Source organism: Diabrotica virgifera, chromosome 10, assembly GCF_917563875.1.
Source record: "Diabrotica virgifera virgifera chromosome 10, PGI_DIABVI_V3a".
Classification (NCBI taxonomy): Eukaryota; Metazoa; Arthropoda; class Insecta; order Coleoptera; family Chrysomelidae; genus Diabrotica; species Diabrotica virgifera.
Genome location: NC_065452.1, coordinates 61,048,742 through 61,068,021, shown reverse-complemented (window position 1 = coordinate 61,068,021; position 19,280 = coordinate 61,048,742). Strand labels below are relative to the sequence as shown.

Here is a 19,280-nt window from a genome sequence, read left to right as displayed (position 1 = left end):
GTTTGTGAATACGTGAATCTTTTAGGATGAAAGGAAAAATAATTTAGGAAGCGATTGCTAGCAACGCTCTTTCTGAACCATTTGGTTCTTAGGATGTTGTCAACACCTCGTACAACTAACATGTCAAGGAAAGGGATGGTGTTATTTTCCTCCATCTCACATGTAAATTGTAAGTGGGGATTATATTCATTAAAGTGGAAAGAATGTTCATAATTTGATCAGTGGGTACAGCCAGGATCAAGTCGTCCACATATCTCTTACCAAAAGGAATGTTACAATTTAAATGATTGAGTCAATCTGCGATCAAGTCATCCAAGACAAAACCAACCAATAGGGGAGAAATAGAAGATCCCATTGGGGTACCAAAGATTTGTAGGTAGAACTTGCCATTGTAGACAAAGTAGTTCGTATCAAAAACCAATTTAAGAAGCTCCACAAAAGTTTTCCATCCAAAAGCACAATGGCTTTGGATTTGATCCCAATGATTATGCAAGGAAGAAAGAACTGCAGGTAAGGGTAGGTTGGTGAAAAGGGACACGACGTCAAAACTTAATACTTGAAACCCTATAGGTAGTTGGAAGTTATTGATAAATTCACTGAATTTAAATGAGTCTGAGATGTTGAATTCATTATTATGATTATATGCTGTTGAAAGTATGTTGGCCAAAAATTTTTCAATATTACAACTGGGAGAATTAATTGATGACACCATGGGGCGCATGCAAAGTTGGGGTTTGTGGCTTTTTGGCAAACAGTAAAATCTAGGATCCATACCATTATAATTGTTGAGGGCTTTGGCTACAACTTCTGTAATAATATTAGATCTTTTCAAGTCAGAAATATGTTTGTTGATTTTAGAGGTAAAAGTGGTGGTAGGGTTTCTTGGTAATGATCGATAATATTGATCATCATTTAGGAGTGATTGGCTTAACTCCATGTACTGATCTTTGTACATAAGTACTGTGGTATTACCCTTGTCACTCAAAAGAACTAATAATTCAGGATGGTCTTTTAAAAAAGTTTTAGTTTCAAAGTAAGCCCGATCTCTTTCTGACTGTGATTTTTTTGGTGCATTAGAATAGTTTAGTATGATATATAATTATTAGCTGATGATCTTAATTGAGTGAGATCTGTGGGATTAGAATTTGACACAATATTTTCGACATCTGATAATAGGTTGCAAATTGAGTAATACTTGAGGGTTGGAGATAATCCAAATTTTGGACCAAGAGCTAACAATTTCGAATCATTGGGAGGAAGATCAATATCAGTAAGGTTTTTTAACCATTTCTGTTAAAATTTAATTTTAGAGAAAGGAGTGACACCTAGATTAGAATTCTTTTTTTGAAGTTCCTTAAGTGACTTGTTAAAAGTAAAATTAAATTGATTATGAAATCTATGATCAAAGTTATTGATAATATAAGAGGGAAGTGAGTTCCTGAGATGTGAAGTAAGAGAATGAATCTGTTGGGTGATGGTTTTAATGTCATGATGAACTGAGTGAATTGAAATATTAAGAAGTCGAACCCTCATGTGAGTTTCAAAATTGTCTACTCTGCGTCTAACAGCACCCCTGGTTGCTCTGAAGGTGGTGTCAACTACTCTATCTATTTGGTTTTGAATAAAGGTAGGGGTTTGTTTCCTCCGCCGGCATTCTAACAAGAAAACTCTTCTAGCCTCAAGTTTCGCTAATTTATGACATAATTTGGACCACTGTTTCAAAGATCTCACTTTTTGCACAAAATTTACTTTTTTAACTGCTGCGGTAATCCATGTTTTCATTAAGGTTTTTGCAATTTTTTTCTACCAAGGTGAAGAAACAGTCTTTTATATAGGATTTACTAAATTAAATTTGACCTCTAATTTATTTAAATATTTGTAAATCAAAATTGAAAAACAAATTTCCAAAAAATATTATTTGCATTATAAATGAGCAATATGAAACATTTTGTTTTGCAGAAAAAGTTGCGCTATGGTACCAGTATAAATCGAAAAAAAATTAGTTGAAAAATATTAAGCAGTTTATGAGATATTTAATTTGTTTATAAAAAATTACCATTTGTTCAACTGTTTCAAAGATCTCACTTTTTGCACAAAATTTACTTTTTTAACTGCTGCGGTAATTCATGTTTTCATTAAGGTTTTTGCAATTTTTTTCTACCAAGGTGAAGAAACAGTCTTTTATATAGGATTTACTAAATTAAATTTGACCTCTAATTTATTTAAATATTTGTAAATCAAAATTGAAAAACAAATTTCCAAAAAATATTATTTGCATTATAAATGAGCAATATGAAACATTTTGTTTTGCAGAAAAAGTTGCGCTATGGTACCAGTATAAATCGAAAAAAAATTAGTTGAAAAATATTAAGCAGTTTATGAGATATTTAATTTGTTTATAAAAAATTACCATTTGTTCAATTGCAAAAACGCGGTTGTTTCCGATAGAGTATACAAGTTTTTAAGATCTCATTGTTTTTACTTTTATATATATTTTAGACAAATGTATTGATAAATCAAAATTTCAGTTAAACGCCCCTCCAAAATGGTGTTTGAAAATGGGTGTAATTTGTTTAAAATTTTATTTTTTAATAACATCTCCGGAATGAAAATTTTTTGAATTATTTTTCAATATTCGTGTTCCTGGTAGTTTTTGATATACTTAACCTTTAACTACACGCGCTGGCGTATTTTGTACGCCAGATATAAGAATTTTACTGCAAATATATTTAAAAATTTAATTTTTGACCTTGTTTATGTCTCTAACCTATCAGTGGAATGTGCTTTACAATTTGGTTTTAGTTTCGTTATAATCGGCGTTCTGGGAAGATCGTAATTTACAGTTTATTATTTGTTGTTTCCGGTGGTGCACAATATGCGCCACGATTATAATAATATAAGTAGTAATATAAGTACATATTTCAATTGTTTTTTAGTCATTATGGCACAAAATATATTTTTCTTTATAAACAATACTTTTTCTCCCGTAAAAAATCACATTTCAAAAAATTTTTTATTAGCAATTTTATTTATCATGGAATCCAGTTATTCCGTAATTCCAGTTATAAATCCCAATTGGCTTACTGAGAAGGAACTCCAAGTATTCACTGATGCCAAATAAGGTTGATAACAAACAACTAAGTGTATTTTTTCAAAAAAAAAATAAACAAATCCGCTGTTATTGTGTATTTCCTTGTGGCGTATAAAGTACGCCGCGCGTGTAGTTATGTCATAACTTGATGCGCGGGTAGTTAAAGGTTAAAAAAGAAAAAAAATTCTAGATCCATTTTTTGCCTAGATAGTCTTTCCAAGTGTAAAAATTCATAATTTGTTTATTTATCAATAATAACAATTTAAAATGCATAAGTGCATCTATATATCAACCCTACTAGTCAACAATGTCATTTATACATATTGCACAGTTAAAATTTTAGAATATCTTAAAAAATAATGATTTTCGTAGCGACCTTAAATGAAAACTTTTTGCATGAAGAGTGGTGCAGTAGTAGGTACTTTGCAATATCTTCGTTAGTAATGGAATAATTTCACGGTTTTTTTTTAATTTTAGGGTAGCATATAAAAATATGAACATCTAAATGACAATTTTTGCAATAAATATTGACACAAAAGACTTTTTATAAATTTTTTTTAATTACAAGTTTTTGGCATATATATCATATCCATCTGGGCTTGATGACGTAATCAATGATTTTTTAATGAGAATAGGGGTCCTGTGATAGCCCATTTGACAGGGTATTCAATTTTCTATTTACTAATATAGACATTAACGTAATTGTTTATACAGGGTGTTAAATTAATTGAGACACACAGAAGAATGTATGGAATTTATTTAATTCAAAATACGTTTTACTGTCAATACTGTGGTAATATAAAAAAACATGTTAATTTGACGAATAAATATCGCTTTTCGCTTAAATTCAATGTTTAAGCTGCCATCCAGCCGCCTCTTGACAATTTGAACATGTCGTTGAAGCGAAAATCAATGTTTATTTTTTAAATAAAATATTTTGATGTTTTCTGACAGCAGTAAAATGTATTTAGAATTAAACAAATTACATACTTTCACCTTTTTGTGTCAACTAATTTAATTAAAAAAAAGTTTTGGACAACTTGTATAAATAATTATATTAATACTTATATTAGTGACAAGAGAATTAAATACCCTTTCAAATGACACCTATTCTCATTTAAGAAATCATCGATTACGTCATCACGCCGAGATGGATGATGTTACTAGTATGATATATACGCCAAAAAAATCGTAATTAAAAAATAAAAATCGACCTGTTTCGGGATTTTTCCTGAAAGTCGTTGGTTTACGAAGTAACTCATTTATGCGTTGCTTTATGAACGCACTGTATGTATGTTATTTTTAAAAGCTTTATAACAGGTAGTACACTAAAAAGTGTGTATATTTGTTAAATTTTATTAACTTTTATAAGTACATTATATTTGTATACAGGGTGGTGAATCGGAAAACGGGCCATAGGAAACTCAATGTAAAATTTTAAACTGTTAAATTCCTGCTTCCCTAATTATGTTACATCAAAAGTCATGAGAAGTTATTTGTAGAGGATTGAAATCTATACTAAAAACAGAAGTTACAATTGTCCTACGATTTAAACACATTCCAAAATTTTGGAAAAATATAATGTATTTACCGCAGTAGGTATGTGTGGGCATGTTAGGCCACACGTTACTATTTAACTGACAGTGAGCATACTATTGACTAAGGAAAATATCTTTATTATTAATACTTTCTCCTTAACTGAGGGTATCTGATCAACTTTATTGTGTTTTAAACAATAAATGATAAAATAAATAAAGAAATTGACAGTTCAAATTGTTAATATAATAAACTCATTGTCACCGAATGCAATCTTATACACATTATTGCACTGTGTGTGGCGTAACTTTGGCGTATTTCTCTGAAAATTGTATTATATTTTTACAAAATTTTAAATAATTATTGTTCGTAGAACAATATTAACAGTTGTTTTCAATACAGATTTCAATTCTCTACAAATAGTTTCTTATGACTTTTGATGTAAAATAATTAGGGAAGCAGGAATTCAACAGTTTAGAATTTTACATTGAGTTTCCTATGGCCCGTGTTCCAATTCACCACCCGGTAGAGGTTGGTCCATTTTTTTTATATATATTTTCTTTTGTATTCACATTAACTTTGCGAGATTTTGCCAATGATTTCTACAAGGAAAAGTTTTTATGTTTCTTTAACAAAATTTTACTATTTTGTTAAAATTTTAAAATAAAAATTTGTTTTAATACTGTTTTTTGGTTATCTTAGGTGCCAACTTTTATTTATCACAATATAAGAAAAAAAAATTTTTGAAAAAAATATCGTTTATAGCAAATTATTGAATATTTATTGCAAAAGGGGTCATATAGATGTTATTATTTTTATATGCTACCGCAAATTTAAAAAAAGCATTGAAACTGGTCCAATATTAACGGAGATATTGCAAACTACTCCTCCGCCAATTTTCAGTCAAAAAGTTTTGATTTAAGGTGATATGAAAATCATTATTTTTCAAAATATTCTACAATTTTTATTATGTGGATAAACGGCATTGTTAAGTAGTAGGGTTAATAGATCTACTCACGAAATTTTAACTGTTAATATTGATAAATAAACAAATTATGAATTTTTAAACTTGGAAAATCTATCTTGGCAAAAAATGGTTTTAGATTTTTTTTCTTTTGTGAATGTATCAAAAACTACTAGGAATGCGAATATTGGAAAATAGTTTCAAAATTTTTAATCTCGGCGACGTTATTATAAAAAAAAACTTTTAAACAAATTACACCAATTTTAAAACGCCATTTTGGAGGAGTGTTTCATTGAAATTTTGATTTGTCAATACATTTATCGAAATTATACATAAAATTACATTTATCGAAATTATACATAAAAAAATGACATTATAAAAATTTCTATACTCGATCGACAACAACCACGTTTTTGCAATTGAAAAAATGGTACTTTTTTATAAACAAATTAAATATCTCACAAATTGCTGAATATTTATCAACCAATTTTTTTACGATTTATGCTGGTACTATAGCGCAACTTTTTCTGCAAAACAAAATGTTTCATATTGCTCATTTATAATGCAATTAATATTTTTTTGAAAATTTGTTTTTCAATTTTGATTTACAATTATTTAAATAAATTAAGGGTCAAATTTAATTTAGTAAGTCTTATTTAAAAACTCGTTTCTTCACCTTTCCAAAAAAAATTGCAAAAACCTTAATAAAAACATGAATTACCGCAGCAGTTAAAAAAGTAAATTTTGACCAAAAATTACCCATTTTTTTATTATTTAAAATTTAAACAATGATCCCCTCATATGAATCATATACTTTCTTGAAAATACCTTTTGATTTGACCTAAGCTTTGATAAAAAATTTATTCCAACCTGTACGGAATTACATTTTGATTTACATGTAATGTAATTTTATTTGATCGGTCTATTACTTTTCCAAATCAAATCTACTCCGAATGTGCTTACCGTGCTGTGCATTTTCATTTTTGTAGTAGCTTGAAAACAGTTTTAATTTGATTTTACTTTGTAATGAATAGTAGAAAGTAATAACTTTATGTTGCCTATTTGCCGGTAATATTTTCATCATGAAGTTTTTTAATGTAGAGATATTTAATTATTGTATTTTTGTCAAAGAGTTGTTTTTCTTTCTGTTAAATTGATAAACCCCAGATCAGTTTCTCTTACCCGCAAGAGATCTGTATCTCTTTCTTATTCGAAGACTTGATTTATAAACAGACAACAAAAAATTTAAATATTGTGGCAGCTTATTTAAAAACAAATATATTTAAAAATTTTCCTTGCTATGCCCCTTCTCAATAGAAATTCGAATATAAATAAGCTAGTTAAAGATAAAAATTTATGCGGATATGTAAATAAATGTAATAAAATTGATAGGCTTCTTATTATTTTCTGCTGTCTTCACTCATCTTTTGACCTATCAGCGTATTTCCTGTAATTCTTCTCAGTACTCTCATCTCTGTTGTTTCCAGTAGTCTTTGTGTTGGGGCTGTATCGGGTCTTGTTTCTGATGCATATATCATTAATAGTCTTAGACTGGCTATATAAATTCTTGACTTCATCTCAGTGTTAATATGTCTGTTTCGCTATACAGTGTTACTAAGGCGTCCTGCCAGTATATTTGCTTTTTATAGTTGATTTTTCACTTCTTTTTCCAGGTCCCTGTAGCTTGACGATGTAATTCCAAGGTATTTTACTTCCATTATTTGTTCAATACTGATACTATAAATTTTTATTTTACATCTGATTGGTTCTTTACTGATTACTATTGTTTTAGTTTTCTGAGATGAAATTGTCATATTGACTTATTCTTATCTTATTTTAAATCTTGTAGACTATCTTTATCTTGGGCTTTCAATATTGAGTCGTCTGCGTAACAGAGTATTTTTACTTCTTTGTTTTCCATTCTATATCCTCTTCCTTTGTTGACGTTTTTGATAATTTCATCCATGATTAAATTGAAGAACATTGGGCTCAATGAGTCTCCCTATCTTTTTCTGCTGCGTATAAGTTCTGTAAGTTGTTCATCTATTCTGTCTTCCATTTTGTTGGTTTGGTAGATATCTTCTACAGTTTTGATGATATTAGGGGAACTTCTCTACTATACAAAATATGGACTAAATCTTTGAATCTTACTCTATCAAATGCTCTCTTCATGTCAATCTGACATAGAAATGCTGGTCTATTATACTCTAGTGATTTATCAGTACATTGCTTTATGACGAATAAATTGATTGTATTTAGTGTAGTAATTGTTAGAAGATTTCATGTAAATTAAAAAAAATATTACACTGGTGTCAGAAGTGCATTTAATAAATATGTTTTACTTTTCAAGTTATTACTTGAAGTTACTTGATATATTTATTTTTTTTTTAGTAAGTGACGTCCTGAATTCAACCATGAAAGAAAAACTCAGAAGTAAGTAAACTTAGATTGTTCTTTGAAATAGTTCTATATCTATATATCTACATCATAATCAACTAGATGCTTTTTGTTTACATTTCACCACAAGCCTAAACTTGTGCTATTGGACAATGAGCCAAGGACGACAGCTCCCTGGTAGGATGCACAAGGAGGCAATTGTGGCCTAAGTGCTGTGAAACTTGACTCACCCTCCCTACAGATACAGATTCTGGGGTATTTTGACTTGTTTTTAGTGTTTCACTTTTTTCACTGCTTTTGAAGTACTGATTTTATTAATTTTGTTTCTACTTTTACTCTTCTGGATTCATCTTTACAACTAACCTAGAAATTTGTAAAATAAATAGGAATAAAACAAAAAACCCAACAGTAAATAGTTCAAAATCAGACAACTTCAAGACTATTGGAAATGTAAAAATAAAAAAGAGAACAGTAAAATACAAGACAAAAAGACAAAAATAAAACATTACATAGCAAGGTCAAACGAATAAAACAAATTAAGAAAAATGAAGCGAAGAACGTTAAAGACAAGACTAGTAGACTGAGATCAGAAAAGTCTGAACGAACAATTCACGAAAAGTCAGTGAGAAATAATTCGACAACACGGCCTATAAACTCCGAAACTAATGTAGGACCTATTATTTCATATAATACTCAAGTTTTTATTTCAATTAGTTGCATATATTAAATAATCTTTTAATTTTCTTCTTTAGGATATGAAGAAGAAAAGATATTTAAGGCTGCCATGAAACAGCATTACGGTATGATATTTTATATAAAAGCTATTTTAAGTTAGATCACATAAATGAATATTAAACTCATCAGGTTTCCGGGTTGAACCGCATCAATTTTCTGCTTTCGACATCTTTTCTGCTGTATTTCTCAGGGCTACCGGTCTCTCAAGTGGACTCTCTACTAAAGAAAAAGTGCTTAAAATTTTAAAGATATCTTGTATATACTTTAAAATTTTACTAAAACGAGATTATTAAACGCTCTCATTCATCCCACACTCCTTCCTTCTCTTATCTTTTCCTATATTATCAATCTTAGCATTTCATGTCGCTCTCCACTCATTACATGTCTCAGATATTATAACTTTTGTATTTTTATTGTGTTTATCACTTTGTATTCTTTGCCCATTTCCTGCAATATTTCTGTGATCGTTTGCTTCTGTATCGATGCTATTCTGAGCATTCTTCTATAACACCACATTTCAAACACATTCTATCGGCACATCTCCCAAATGTATGTTTGTAGATTTGATTTATTATTTGATGTGTTATCATACATTTTACTCTATTTTATACTAATTTTTAGACCTTATTTTTCACAGAAACTTATTGTTTTGTTTAATAGTAGTTGGAGCTCTTCAGCATAGCTTTGCATAATCACGGTGTCATCTGCATATCGCACCTCGCTCAAACACTGTCATAAGTCAAAAAAGCAAAGTATCGAGAAAACAACGTTTAAAATTTGTGCTAGAACTTTTTCGAGTTTAATTAAAAAACTTTTAAAATTAGTATAAATACATATCTGGTCAGTTACAAAGGTTTTTGAAGCTCTACAAGGTATTGTATTAATTGTGCTAAAAATATTTTAAAAAATATATTTTTTTGAGTTGTGACACTATACAGATAAAATTACGAAAAAGATACGAATTATTATTTATCAAAAGTGGCTCTTGCAGTGCAGAATATAATATCATTATTATTATCTGGTTAACAGAATTATAGTTTTAAATGATGAACTTTAAATACAAGTAACAACATTAATCTAAAAATACTGCAAAAAGAAAGATAAATAAGTGATAAATGTGTCACTTTTCTTGAGCACGTACGCAGATTCTTTTGAATAAAATAATCACATATACTGTCTTAACTCGACAAATGACGCTTTATACACATCTTAGATGGACAAATACCTGGCACAAGTCGATATGTGACACTGTTTATGTTCGGTGCACCGTTAATTTTGGTTAGTCAAATAATGACTAGTGTGATCTAATGACAAATAGATGAACTATAAACGTAACACTTTTTGAGATAAGATTTTCTAGTTTTATTAAACTGTTGGTGCAATAAAAACGTTTTTAAATTTTTTTTTGAGTTGTGACACTATTTGAGCGTAGGTGCGATATATCTTATGTAGTTAATAGTTCGTACGTTAAGTATTATTCCTTCACTGTCAGATAGTATTGCTTCTTCAAAAATCTTCTTTACTATCTGAGCTATACTGAGCCCCAATATTCTACACTGTTGACTGGACACTTTTCTGTTGTTATGAGTTTTATTTTCTTTTTCTATTGTTGTGAGTTAACCCTTCTACTTTTTGTATGTGTTTCTTTCGTCAAACCATCACCACTTTTCTAGTAGTGCTCTATGTCTGAGCATTCTTCTTTTATAATATGAAAGAATATGTATAGAATATGGAATAAAGTATAAGGCAGACTATGTCTTAGGATCACAACGGTTTTGTCAGTGAAAAAAGCATTATTGCGATTAAAAGGTTGTTGCTTATTATCAGAGATTCACATATCATAATCCTATAGACCACTGTGTCAAAAATCGCGATAGTTAATGAAGTGTTATCTTCTTAGGTCGTCAAAATTGATGACGTCAAATACTGGCAAAAGCGTTGCGTCCATGAGACATAGACTTATTTTAAAAGGTCTTGCGCCCACACTTAAAAAAATTATTACCTCCCTCATGGGACTTTTTTAATCAGTTATTCATATCGAGTTGTACAACTTTTCTATTTCGGAAAATTTTCGGGAGGGTGGCGTTTCGTAAATATAGACACTTTCCTAAACTTTGGTGCGTCCGACAACTGGAGTACCTTTAAAAATTTGTCGGAAAATACTACTAGTCGAAGCAATAAAGCAATAAAACCTCCAAAAAATAACGACAAGACGAATCTTCATAATCCTTTTGCATTCGATTCGTGAATGCGCCAGAAAACTTTGTGAACCGGAGCCATGAGGGAATATGGAAAAAGTGCATACAAAAATGTATTCTTAAAGTGCATCTCAAACAGACAATAAAAAAAATCAGAACTCGTCAATTATCGGCGGAAATGAGTTTCATTTTGTTACTCGGGGGTTTTTGGAGTCTGAAAACAAATATGACATTGAAAGTGATCTCCGGAGTACTTGGTGCCATAGATACCTACTGTTTACCTCGTCTTTTGGAGTTTTCGGAAAATTCTTTAAAAAATTAGTCAAAAATGATTACTCGGGGGGTTTTTGGGGTCGCTGGAAAAAGAAGACGACATTTAAAATTATCTCCAGAGTGCCAGGTGCCTAGAATACCTTCTTTTTACATCAACTTCTGAAATTTTCGTTATACAATCAGTCAAATCTCTAAACTTGGAAGTTATTGGAAGTTACTTCCAATAACTTCCAGAAAGGCGTCTCTACACGTGGAAATCCCCTCAAGATGGACATCAAGGTAAAATAGTACGGAATCAAATAGACTAAATCCTAATAAACCATCGACTTCGGAACAATATTAAAGATGTAAGAACTTACCCCGGCGCCGACATAAACTCAAATCATAATTTACTCTGCTCCAAGATACAAATTAAATTAAAGAAACTAACAAAGCCAACTAAGTCTAGTAAGATATATCTCGACCCCCTTAAAAACACCCAAACGCGCGAACACATAGCACAGCAGATAAATAGTAAAATGCACAAAATATCAAATATACCAAACGAAAACAGAACTATTAACGAATGTTGGTACGATATTCAAAACTCGATTTTAGAGGACGTAAGGGAATCTTTAAAAACACCTACAATGTTGGCAAAAAATTAATGGATGAACCAAGAAATTCTAGACTTGATGGAAGTTCGATGAAAATACAAAAATAGAAATATTATCAAATACCGTGAAATTAACAAACTCATAAAAAGAAAAATTAAACAGGCCAAAGAATCCTGGCTCGAGAATTCATGTAAAGAAATAGAAGACCTCCAAAAAAAGCATGACAATTTCAACCTTCACAAGAAACTTAAATATACCTCCGGAATTAGAAAACAGAAAAATGCTCACGTACTTAAAACCGCAGACGGAAAAATTTGTGATCACGAACAACAGTGCAAAGAATGGGAGAGACACATCAGTGACCTTTTTGACGATGCTTCTCGAGAAAACGCTCCAAATACTACCTGTGACAACCAATTAGACAGAGGTCCCAGTATACTGAAGTCAGAAGTCATAAAAGCAATAAAACAAGCCAAAAACAATAAAGTACCTGGACCAGATCAAATCCCTGTTGAGTTACTTAGACTTTTGGATGAGGAAAACATTACCTACTTGACTACTTTCTTTAACAAAATTTACAACGAAGGAAAAATACCAGATGATTGGTTGGAGTCACTGTTTATAACATTACCAAAGAAAAGCAGGCCCACCAAATGCAGCGATTTTAGACTAATCAGTTTGATGAGTCACACACTTAAGATACTTTTACGTATTATACAAAACCGAGTATTCCTTCTGTGCGAAACTAGAATGGGTAATAAGCAATTTGGATTTAGAAATGGTCTAGGAACTAGAGAAGCACTATTTTGTATGCGCGTTCTGTTACAAAAAAGTTGTGAATTCCGAAAGAACGTTTATGTTTGTTTCATCGACTTCGAGAAGGCATTCGACCGAGTACAACATGATACACTTTTCGATTGCCTGCAGGCAGCAGGACTTGACCACTACGATATAAGACTGCTGAAATACTTATATTACAATCAAGTAGCCTCTATCCAAATTGGAGACAGTCGTACTGAAAAACTGCTGATAAAACGTGGAGTACGACAAGGTTGTGTTTTATCACCCACCCTTTTAATCTTTACTCTGAAGAAATCTTTAGGGAGGCTTTGGATGACAGACAAGAGGGAGTAAGGCTAGGCGGAGAAGTAATCAACAATATTAGATACGCTGCCGATACAGCCATTCTTGCTGAAAATTTACAAGATCTTCAGACACTACTAAATCTAGTCAGTGAAGTAAGCTATCGGAGAGGCCTTAAAATCAACATTTCAAAAACAAAGTGGATGGCAGTTGGAAAGATTAATATAGATCAAGGTCAGCTTTCTCTTGATGGAGAGGAGTTAAAGCGGGTAAATCATTTCAAGTACCTTGGCAGCTGGTTAAATGTAAATTGTGACTCTGATGAAGAGATAATAACTAGGATCGAAATATCACGGAAGGCTTTTATGACCTGAAAACCAGTTTTATGTAATAGAAACCTGTCGATGAATATTCGAAAGAAGGTGCTGAAATGTTATCTGTGGTCTATCATATTGTATGGTTGTGAGACATGGACGTTAAAAACCACAATGCTAAACAAAATAGAAGCATTCGAATTGTGGTGCTATCGACGAATCCTAAAGATATCGTGGGTTTCGCACACTTCCAATGAAGATGTTCTTCAAATGATGAATTCGGAACGTCTGCTCATAAGCATCATAAAGAGGAGAAAAACAGAATACTTCGGCCATATAATTAGAGGACCTAAATACCATCTGCTTCACCTTATAATACAAGGAAAAGTGGAGGGAAAGAGATGGATTGGTCGAAAGAAACTTTCATGGCTGCGTAATATTAGACAATGGTGTGGCTGCATAGTAGAAGAATTATTTCGCGTAGCAGCCGATAGAGAGAGATTTCAGGAAATTGTAAACATGATGACGGCCAACGTGTGAATACAGACACGGCACCTAAAGAAGAAGAAGGAAGTTACTGGCGTATATACCCTGGGCTCCAGGTATTCCAGAGATCACTTCCGATGTCATATTGCTCTTCAGCGACCCCAAAAACCCACGAGTAATGATTTTTGACTAATTTTTTAATGGATTTGCCGAAAACTCCATAAGGCGAAGTAAACAGCGTACTTTGGGCACCAGATACTCCGGCGATCACTTACGACATCATATTCGTTTTCAGAGACCCCAAAAACCCCCGAGTAACATAATTGAACTCATTTCAGCCGATAATTGACGAGTTCTGAATTTTTTTTATTGTCTGTTTAAGATACACTTCAAGAATGCATTTTTTATATGCACAAATGCAGTTTTTCAATATTATCTCATGAGTTTCCTGGCGCATTCACGAATCGATTGCAAAAAATTTGTTAAGATCCGTCTTGTCGATATTGTCCGACAAATTTTAAGGGTACTCCAGTTATCGGACGTACCAAAGTTTAGAAACCTCTATATTTACGAAACGCCCCCTCGCGAAAATTAACTATTAGAAAAGTTGTCCGACTCGACATGAATAACTGCATAAAAAAGGCTCGTGATGGAGGTAATATATACACACCCAAACTTATATGGAATCTTCTGATATTTCTTACTATTTCGTGCAAACGAACACACGAAGTCAAACATTATTTATTTTAACGCAATTCAATAACAAATACATAACAATTAAATAAAACAATAAAGTATTTAACAAACAAATTGAAAGTAGTTGTTTTAAAGTCAATAGCAAACAAAATTTCAATATAAAACGAATAATGTTTAAATTGTTTTTATTTATTTATTTTGTATTTTGTGGTAGTCAGTGTTATCACATCTAGTCCTTATGCAAGCTTCAGTTTGCGTGGGCACGCTCCTAATAAAATTGTCAACATTTTGTTTTGGTAGTTTGCTCCATCCTTTAAGAGCATCTTGTACTAGCCGTGCGGTGTTTTGTGGATTATCCCGGCGAGCTCTAATTTTTCTTTTAAGCATATCCCACAAATACTCTATAGGATTAAGCTCGGGTGAGCAAGCAGGCCACTCCAAACAAGGGATACCTTCTGCTTCAATTATGTCTGTAGTCACTCTAATGGTATATAGAGGTCCATTATCATGCAATAAAATTAAATTTTCTCCTTTTGTACCTCTCCAGAGCTGTGAGCAGTTAAAGTTCATTGGATGAAAATTAAAGGGGTCTTTTTACGGATCACAATTCCTCTCCAGAACATTACACTTCCCCTGGTATATTTGTGAACAGATCTGACAGTTTTCGTTCTTGCTTGTCTTCCTTGACCTCTAAGTACACGATTTTATGGGTCATCTGATTTTACACAAATCCTGACTTTTTTGAAAATAGCACATTTTGTCAATTCCCAATGTTCCAGTTTTGGTGGTGAAGACACCAATTTAGGCGATCAATCTTGTATTGCCTGGATAACTCGGGAACCCATAACTGTCTCCTGCTGTATACTTCTTTGTACGAACTCTTCTTTTTATCGTTTCAACTGAAACAGTTACACCTGTAGCTTCCAAAAGCTGCCTTTGGAGCTGCAGGTGAGAAATGGTTGGGTGCCTTCCAGCTGATTGGACAACTAAACGATCTTGGAGAGCCGTTATTACTTTTGGCGACTTTCCCTTGCTTTATTTTTGAGCTTTCCTAGTTCCTGTTACCAAGCATAGGTTTTGGACAAAACGTCCTGTATTACGCCTAGCTCTACAGCTATGTCCCTCTGAGAGCATTACTATCTCCACAAGACCAATAATATTTCCTCGTTGTAAGTTCTATAACCCCACATCAGGCACATTTTCGTTTTTGGACGCAAAAGTTAGTTTATTTATTTTAATTCAATTTGCAACCCAACCAAATAACCTATACCGTACCGAGCTGTACTATCCGATTGTCTTATATTTTTATTTATTTTCAATAAAAACCTTTATTCTTCGCAACAATAACAGTTTTTTCAAAAGAAATAAATATTACTTTAAAATACATGGTGATTCCATAAGTTTGGGTGTGTGTATTTTTTAACTGTGGGTCCAAGGTATAAATAAATTAATAATTACTGTATAATATTTTCAGACCAAATTCGAGTCTACGTCATATCGTGGTATGTGGTACTTACTTTCGCCGTTATCTATTTGGTTTCTGAACTTACCGTTTTCATCGTGACGGTTATTCTTACAGTCTATGCTGTCTACGAAGCTTGGTTAGAGGATATGTTTAGACATTATTGAGAGTATTGGTCGAGTATAGTTACCAATTCTCCCTATCTATTTTATATTTTTTATACTGTTTCCTATTTTTTGTGAAACTGATATGTTAGATAAAATGTAATGTTTTTTTTAATTATTCTATTTTTGTAACTATATATCGCCGGTCCGGAAGAACAATGAAGTAACTGCAAATTTTGTCAATTCCTATTTATTGCGTAATAAACTTCTAAAATACTGTGTACAGATGATACAAAAGCGACAGAACTGTAACTATGTGCTGAGCCACTACAGGGTAGTTGCGTCGTTATTGAAATACGCACCATTTTAGACCTTGTTTCAGATGGATAATGACGCAACTGTAAATAGCCATCGCTGTAAGAATAAACGGCATACTAAATATTTAAAAATAGTTTTTTTTGTACAGAAAAATTTTAAGATCAAGAATGACTCAACTGTAGATAGGGTTGAAAATGGGGGGATTAAATTAAGGTAATGAAATTCAAACCAATAAGGAAGAAACTAGAAGCCATCGTTATAAGAATAAACGCCATACCGATGCTTCTGGACGGTTACTCTTTATTTAATCACAATTTTAATTATTTAAAAAATTTTAACTGAACAATGACGCAACTGTAGATATGGTTGAAAATGGGGGGATTAAATTAAGATAAATAAATTGGAACCAATAGTGATAAAAGTAAAAGCCATCATTGTAAGAATAAACGCCATACCGATTCTCCTGGACGATTAGTCCTCATTTAATATCTATTTTAAATATTTAAAAATTGTTTTTTGCTCTTCTGAGAAATATGAATTTTTGCAGTTACGTCATTCTCCTTCCGGACCGACGATATACTTTTATATTTTTATACTTTTGTATTTTTGTAATAAAAAGTTTTGATAGATAGATCTGAGTTTTTTCCCTAATATTCTTTTATACTTATCAATTATTCAATATGCTTTTGTGGTCCTTTCTTAAACATGAAGCTAACATAACTACCGTCGCTCCCAAAAAGACTATAACCAAAACTGAATATAGTAGAGTATTTTTTTTTCTCTTTCTTCCTCAGATTTTCCCTTTCCAGGTGTCGCTGTTCATAACCTTAACTCTTCCTCGCCACTCATGTCTGCCCAATATCTCTTCTTTATCTTAACATTTCTCTCTCCAGTACCCTGCCATACACTTACCTCTTCCATCTTCTCCTCGGTTTTCCCCTGCCTCTCCTTTCATCAACTCCTATAGCTCTATTATTCGTTCTATATATTTCTTATTCCTATGTCTAAATCGATCAAGCCATTCCAGTATTTGTTCTTGAATCTTTTGGAGATTGTAATTACAATGGCTCTATCTTTAATCAAGTCTTTCCTGGTCCGGTCCCTTCTAGAATTACCCAGCAATCACCGTAACATTTTCATTTTAGCTGCCTCTATTTTCTAATCCTAAATCTTTTTTATTGGCCATGCACCAACGAAGGTCTCATCACAAACTTATATAATATATCTTTCCTGTCTACCCTATCACTAATTTTTAATCACGGAGTATCCCGCTCATTCTCGTCCAGTTAAACAAACCAGCCTATACCCTGTGAGCAATTTCTGGATCTAGTGTCCCATCTTCGTTCTGTAGGAGCCAAGATATTTAAATTCTCCTACCTCTTCAATATCCCTTCTTCAACCCTATTACTTCTCCTACAGTTCATTGCTCTCCTCTACTAACAGGATAGCATCAGCAAAGAGCATTTACCAATGAGCCTCCTCCTTGACCGTATCTGTCAATATATCCATAACAAGATTAAACAGGTACGGACACAGTGAAGAGTCTGGATACAAACCAACCATCACTGGAAAACTTTCGCTCAATCCTACACAAGTCCTTACTTTGGTGCACGCTAATACATATCCCTATTTGGTGCACATATTTGATGCACTGGTTCCTAATACATATCCTTCACGAGTCGTACGTACTTCTGACTGAGGAACCCATTTCTTTCTAATACATCTCCATAGATTCATTCATCTTCCTGGCATAAACCCAGCTGTTCTTCTCCTATCGATGTCTTTCTCCTAAATGTACATGTATCTAAACAATTCAGAGAAAAGTTTTATTCTAAATCAAAAGAAAATGATATCATATACAAATACAGGGTATTAATTGTGGAATGTAAATGAACTTCTTCTTCTGGCAGTACCGTCTCCTATCGGAGTTTGGCTACCATCACAGCAATCTTAACTTTGTTGGCTGCAGCTCTGAACAATTGTATTGAACTGCACCCGTACTACTCCCTTAAGTTTCGCAACCAGAAAATCCTCGGATTTTCTACGTCCCACATTTCTCTTTCCCGAGATATTTCCTTGGATCATGAGTCTTAGTAAGGAGTACTTTTCCCCGCTCATTACGTGGCCTAGATATTCCAGTTCTCTCGTTTGTATGGTTTTTATGACTTCGCATTTCTTCCCTATTTTCAGCAAAAGTTATTGATTTATTATTCTCTGTGTCCGTGGTATTTTCCACATTCTCCTGTAGCACCACATCTCGAATGCTTCAATTTTTTTATGTTTATCATTTTCAGTGTCCAAGCTTCCATGCCGTACAGCAGAACGGAGAAAACATAGCACTTTAACATTCTCGTTCTTAAGTTTAGATTTATGTCCCTGCAGCATAGGAACTTTTTCATTTTGATAAATTATTGTCTTGCTATTTCTATTCCCCTTTTAATTTCTGTTGTCAGGTCATTAGTATCAGTGAACCAAACCCTTACATATTTGTAGGACGTAACTCTTTCAACTTACTTATTATTTATGGTTAAATTCAAATTGGTGTATAGCTTCTTTGATACAATCATAAATTTAGTCTTTTTGACGTTCAGTTTTAGACCATACTTGTTGATATGAGTGTTTAAGTTTACCAACAAATACTGTAAATGAACAAAAAGTAGTAATTGCTAAAGGTATTGTTTTTAATGAAAACGATTCTTGTTGCAAGAAAAACAAGGCACAGATACAAATTAATGAGGAACAAAATGGTGAAGATTGTATAAGTATAACGGAACATAATGATGATGAAACAGGATAATATCATAGTACAACTGAAAGGGGCAGTGAAAACGTAATTTTACCCTAAGGGTTCAGAAGAATGGTAAAAATACTTTAGAAATTGACTATGAGTTAGTTATACATGGTTTTTGAGGCTAGAAAGGGTCCCAGAGACACTAGAACAGTTCAAGAGTTTTTCAAGAATTTTTAAATAAAACACCCTGTGATTCAGTAAGGAGCCACATTTTATTTAAGTGATTTGGGTTAAAT

At 32.3% G+C, this 19,280-nt stretch overlaps 1 protein-coding gene across 1 annotated transcript in view; it reads left to right on the top strand.

Annotated features, from left to right (window-relative positions):
- The window catches only part of LOC114343814 (uncharacterized), an 81,009-nt gene extending 64,131 nt beyond the window's left edge, over positions 1 to 16,878 (top strand). Inside the window, exons 7-9 of the mRNA XM_050641252.1 lie at positions 7,983 to 8,024; positions 8,741 to 8,788; positions 15,844 to 16,878. Coding sequence (XP_050497209.1) covers positions 7,983 to 8,024; positions 8,741 to 8,788; positions 15,844 to 15,998 — 245 coding nt within the window. The 3' untranslated portion in view covers positions 15,999 to 16,878. The remainder of the gene's footprint in view (positions 1 to 7,982; positions 8,025 to 8,740; positions 8,789 to 15,843) is intronic.
- Positions 16,879 to 19,280: the final 2,402 nt, after the last annotated feature.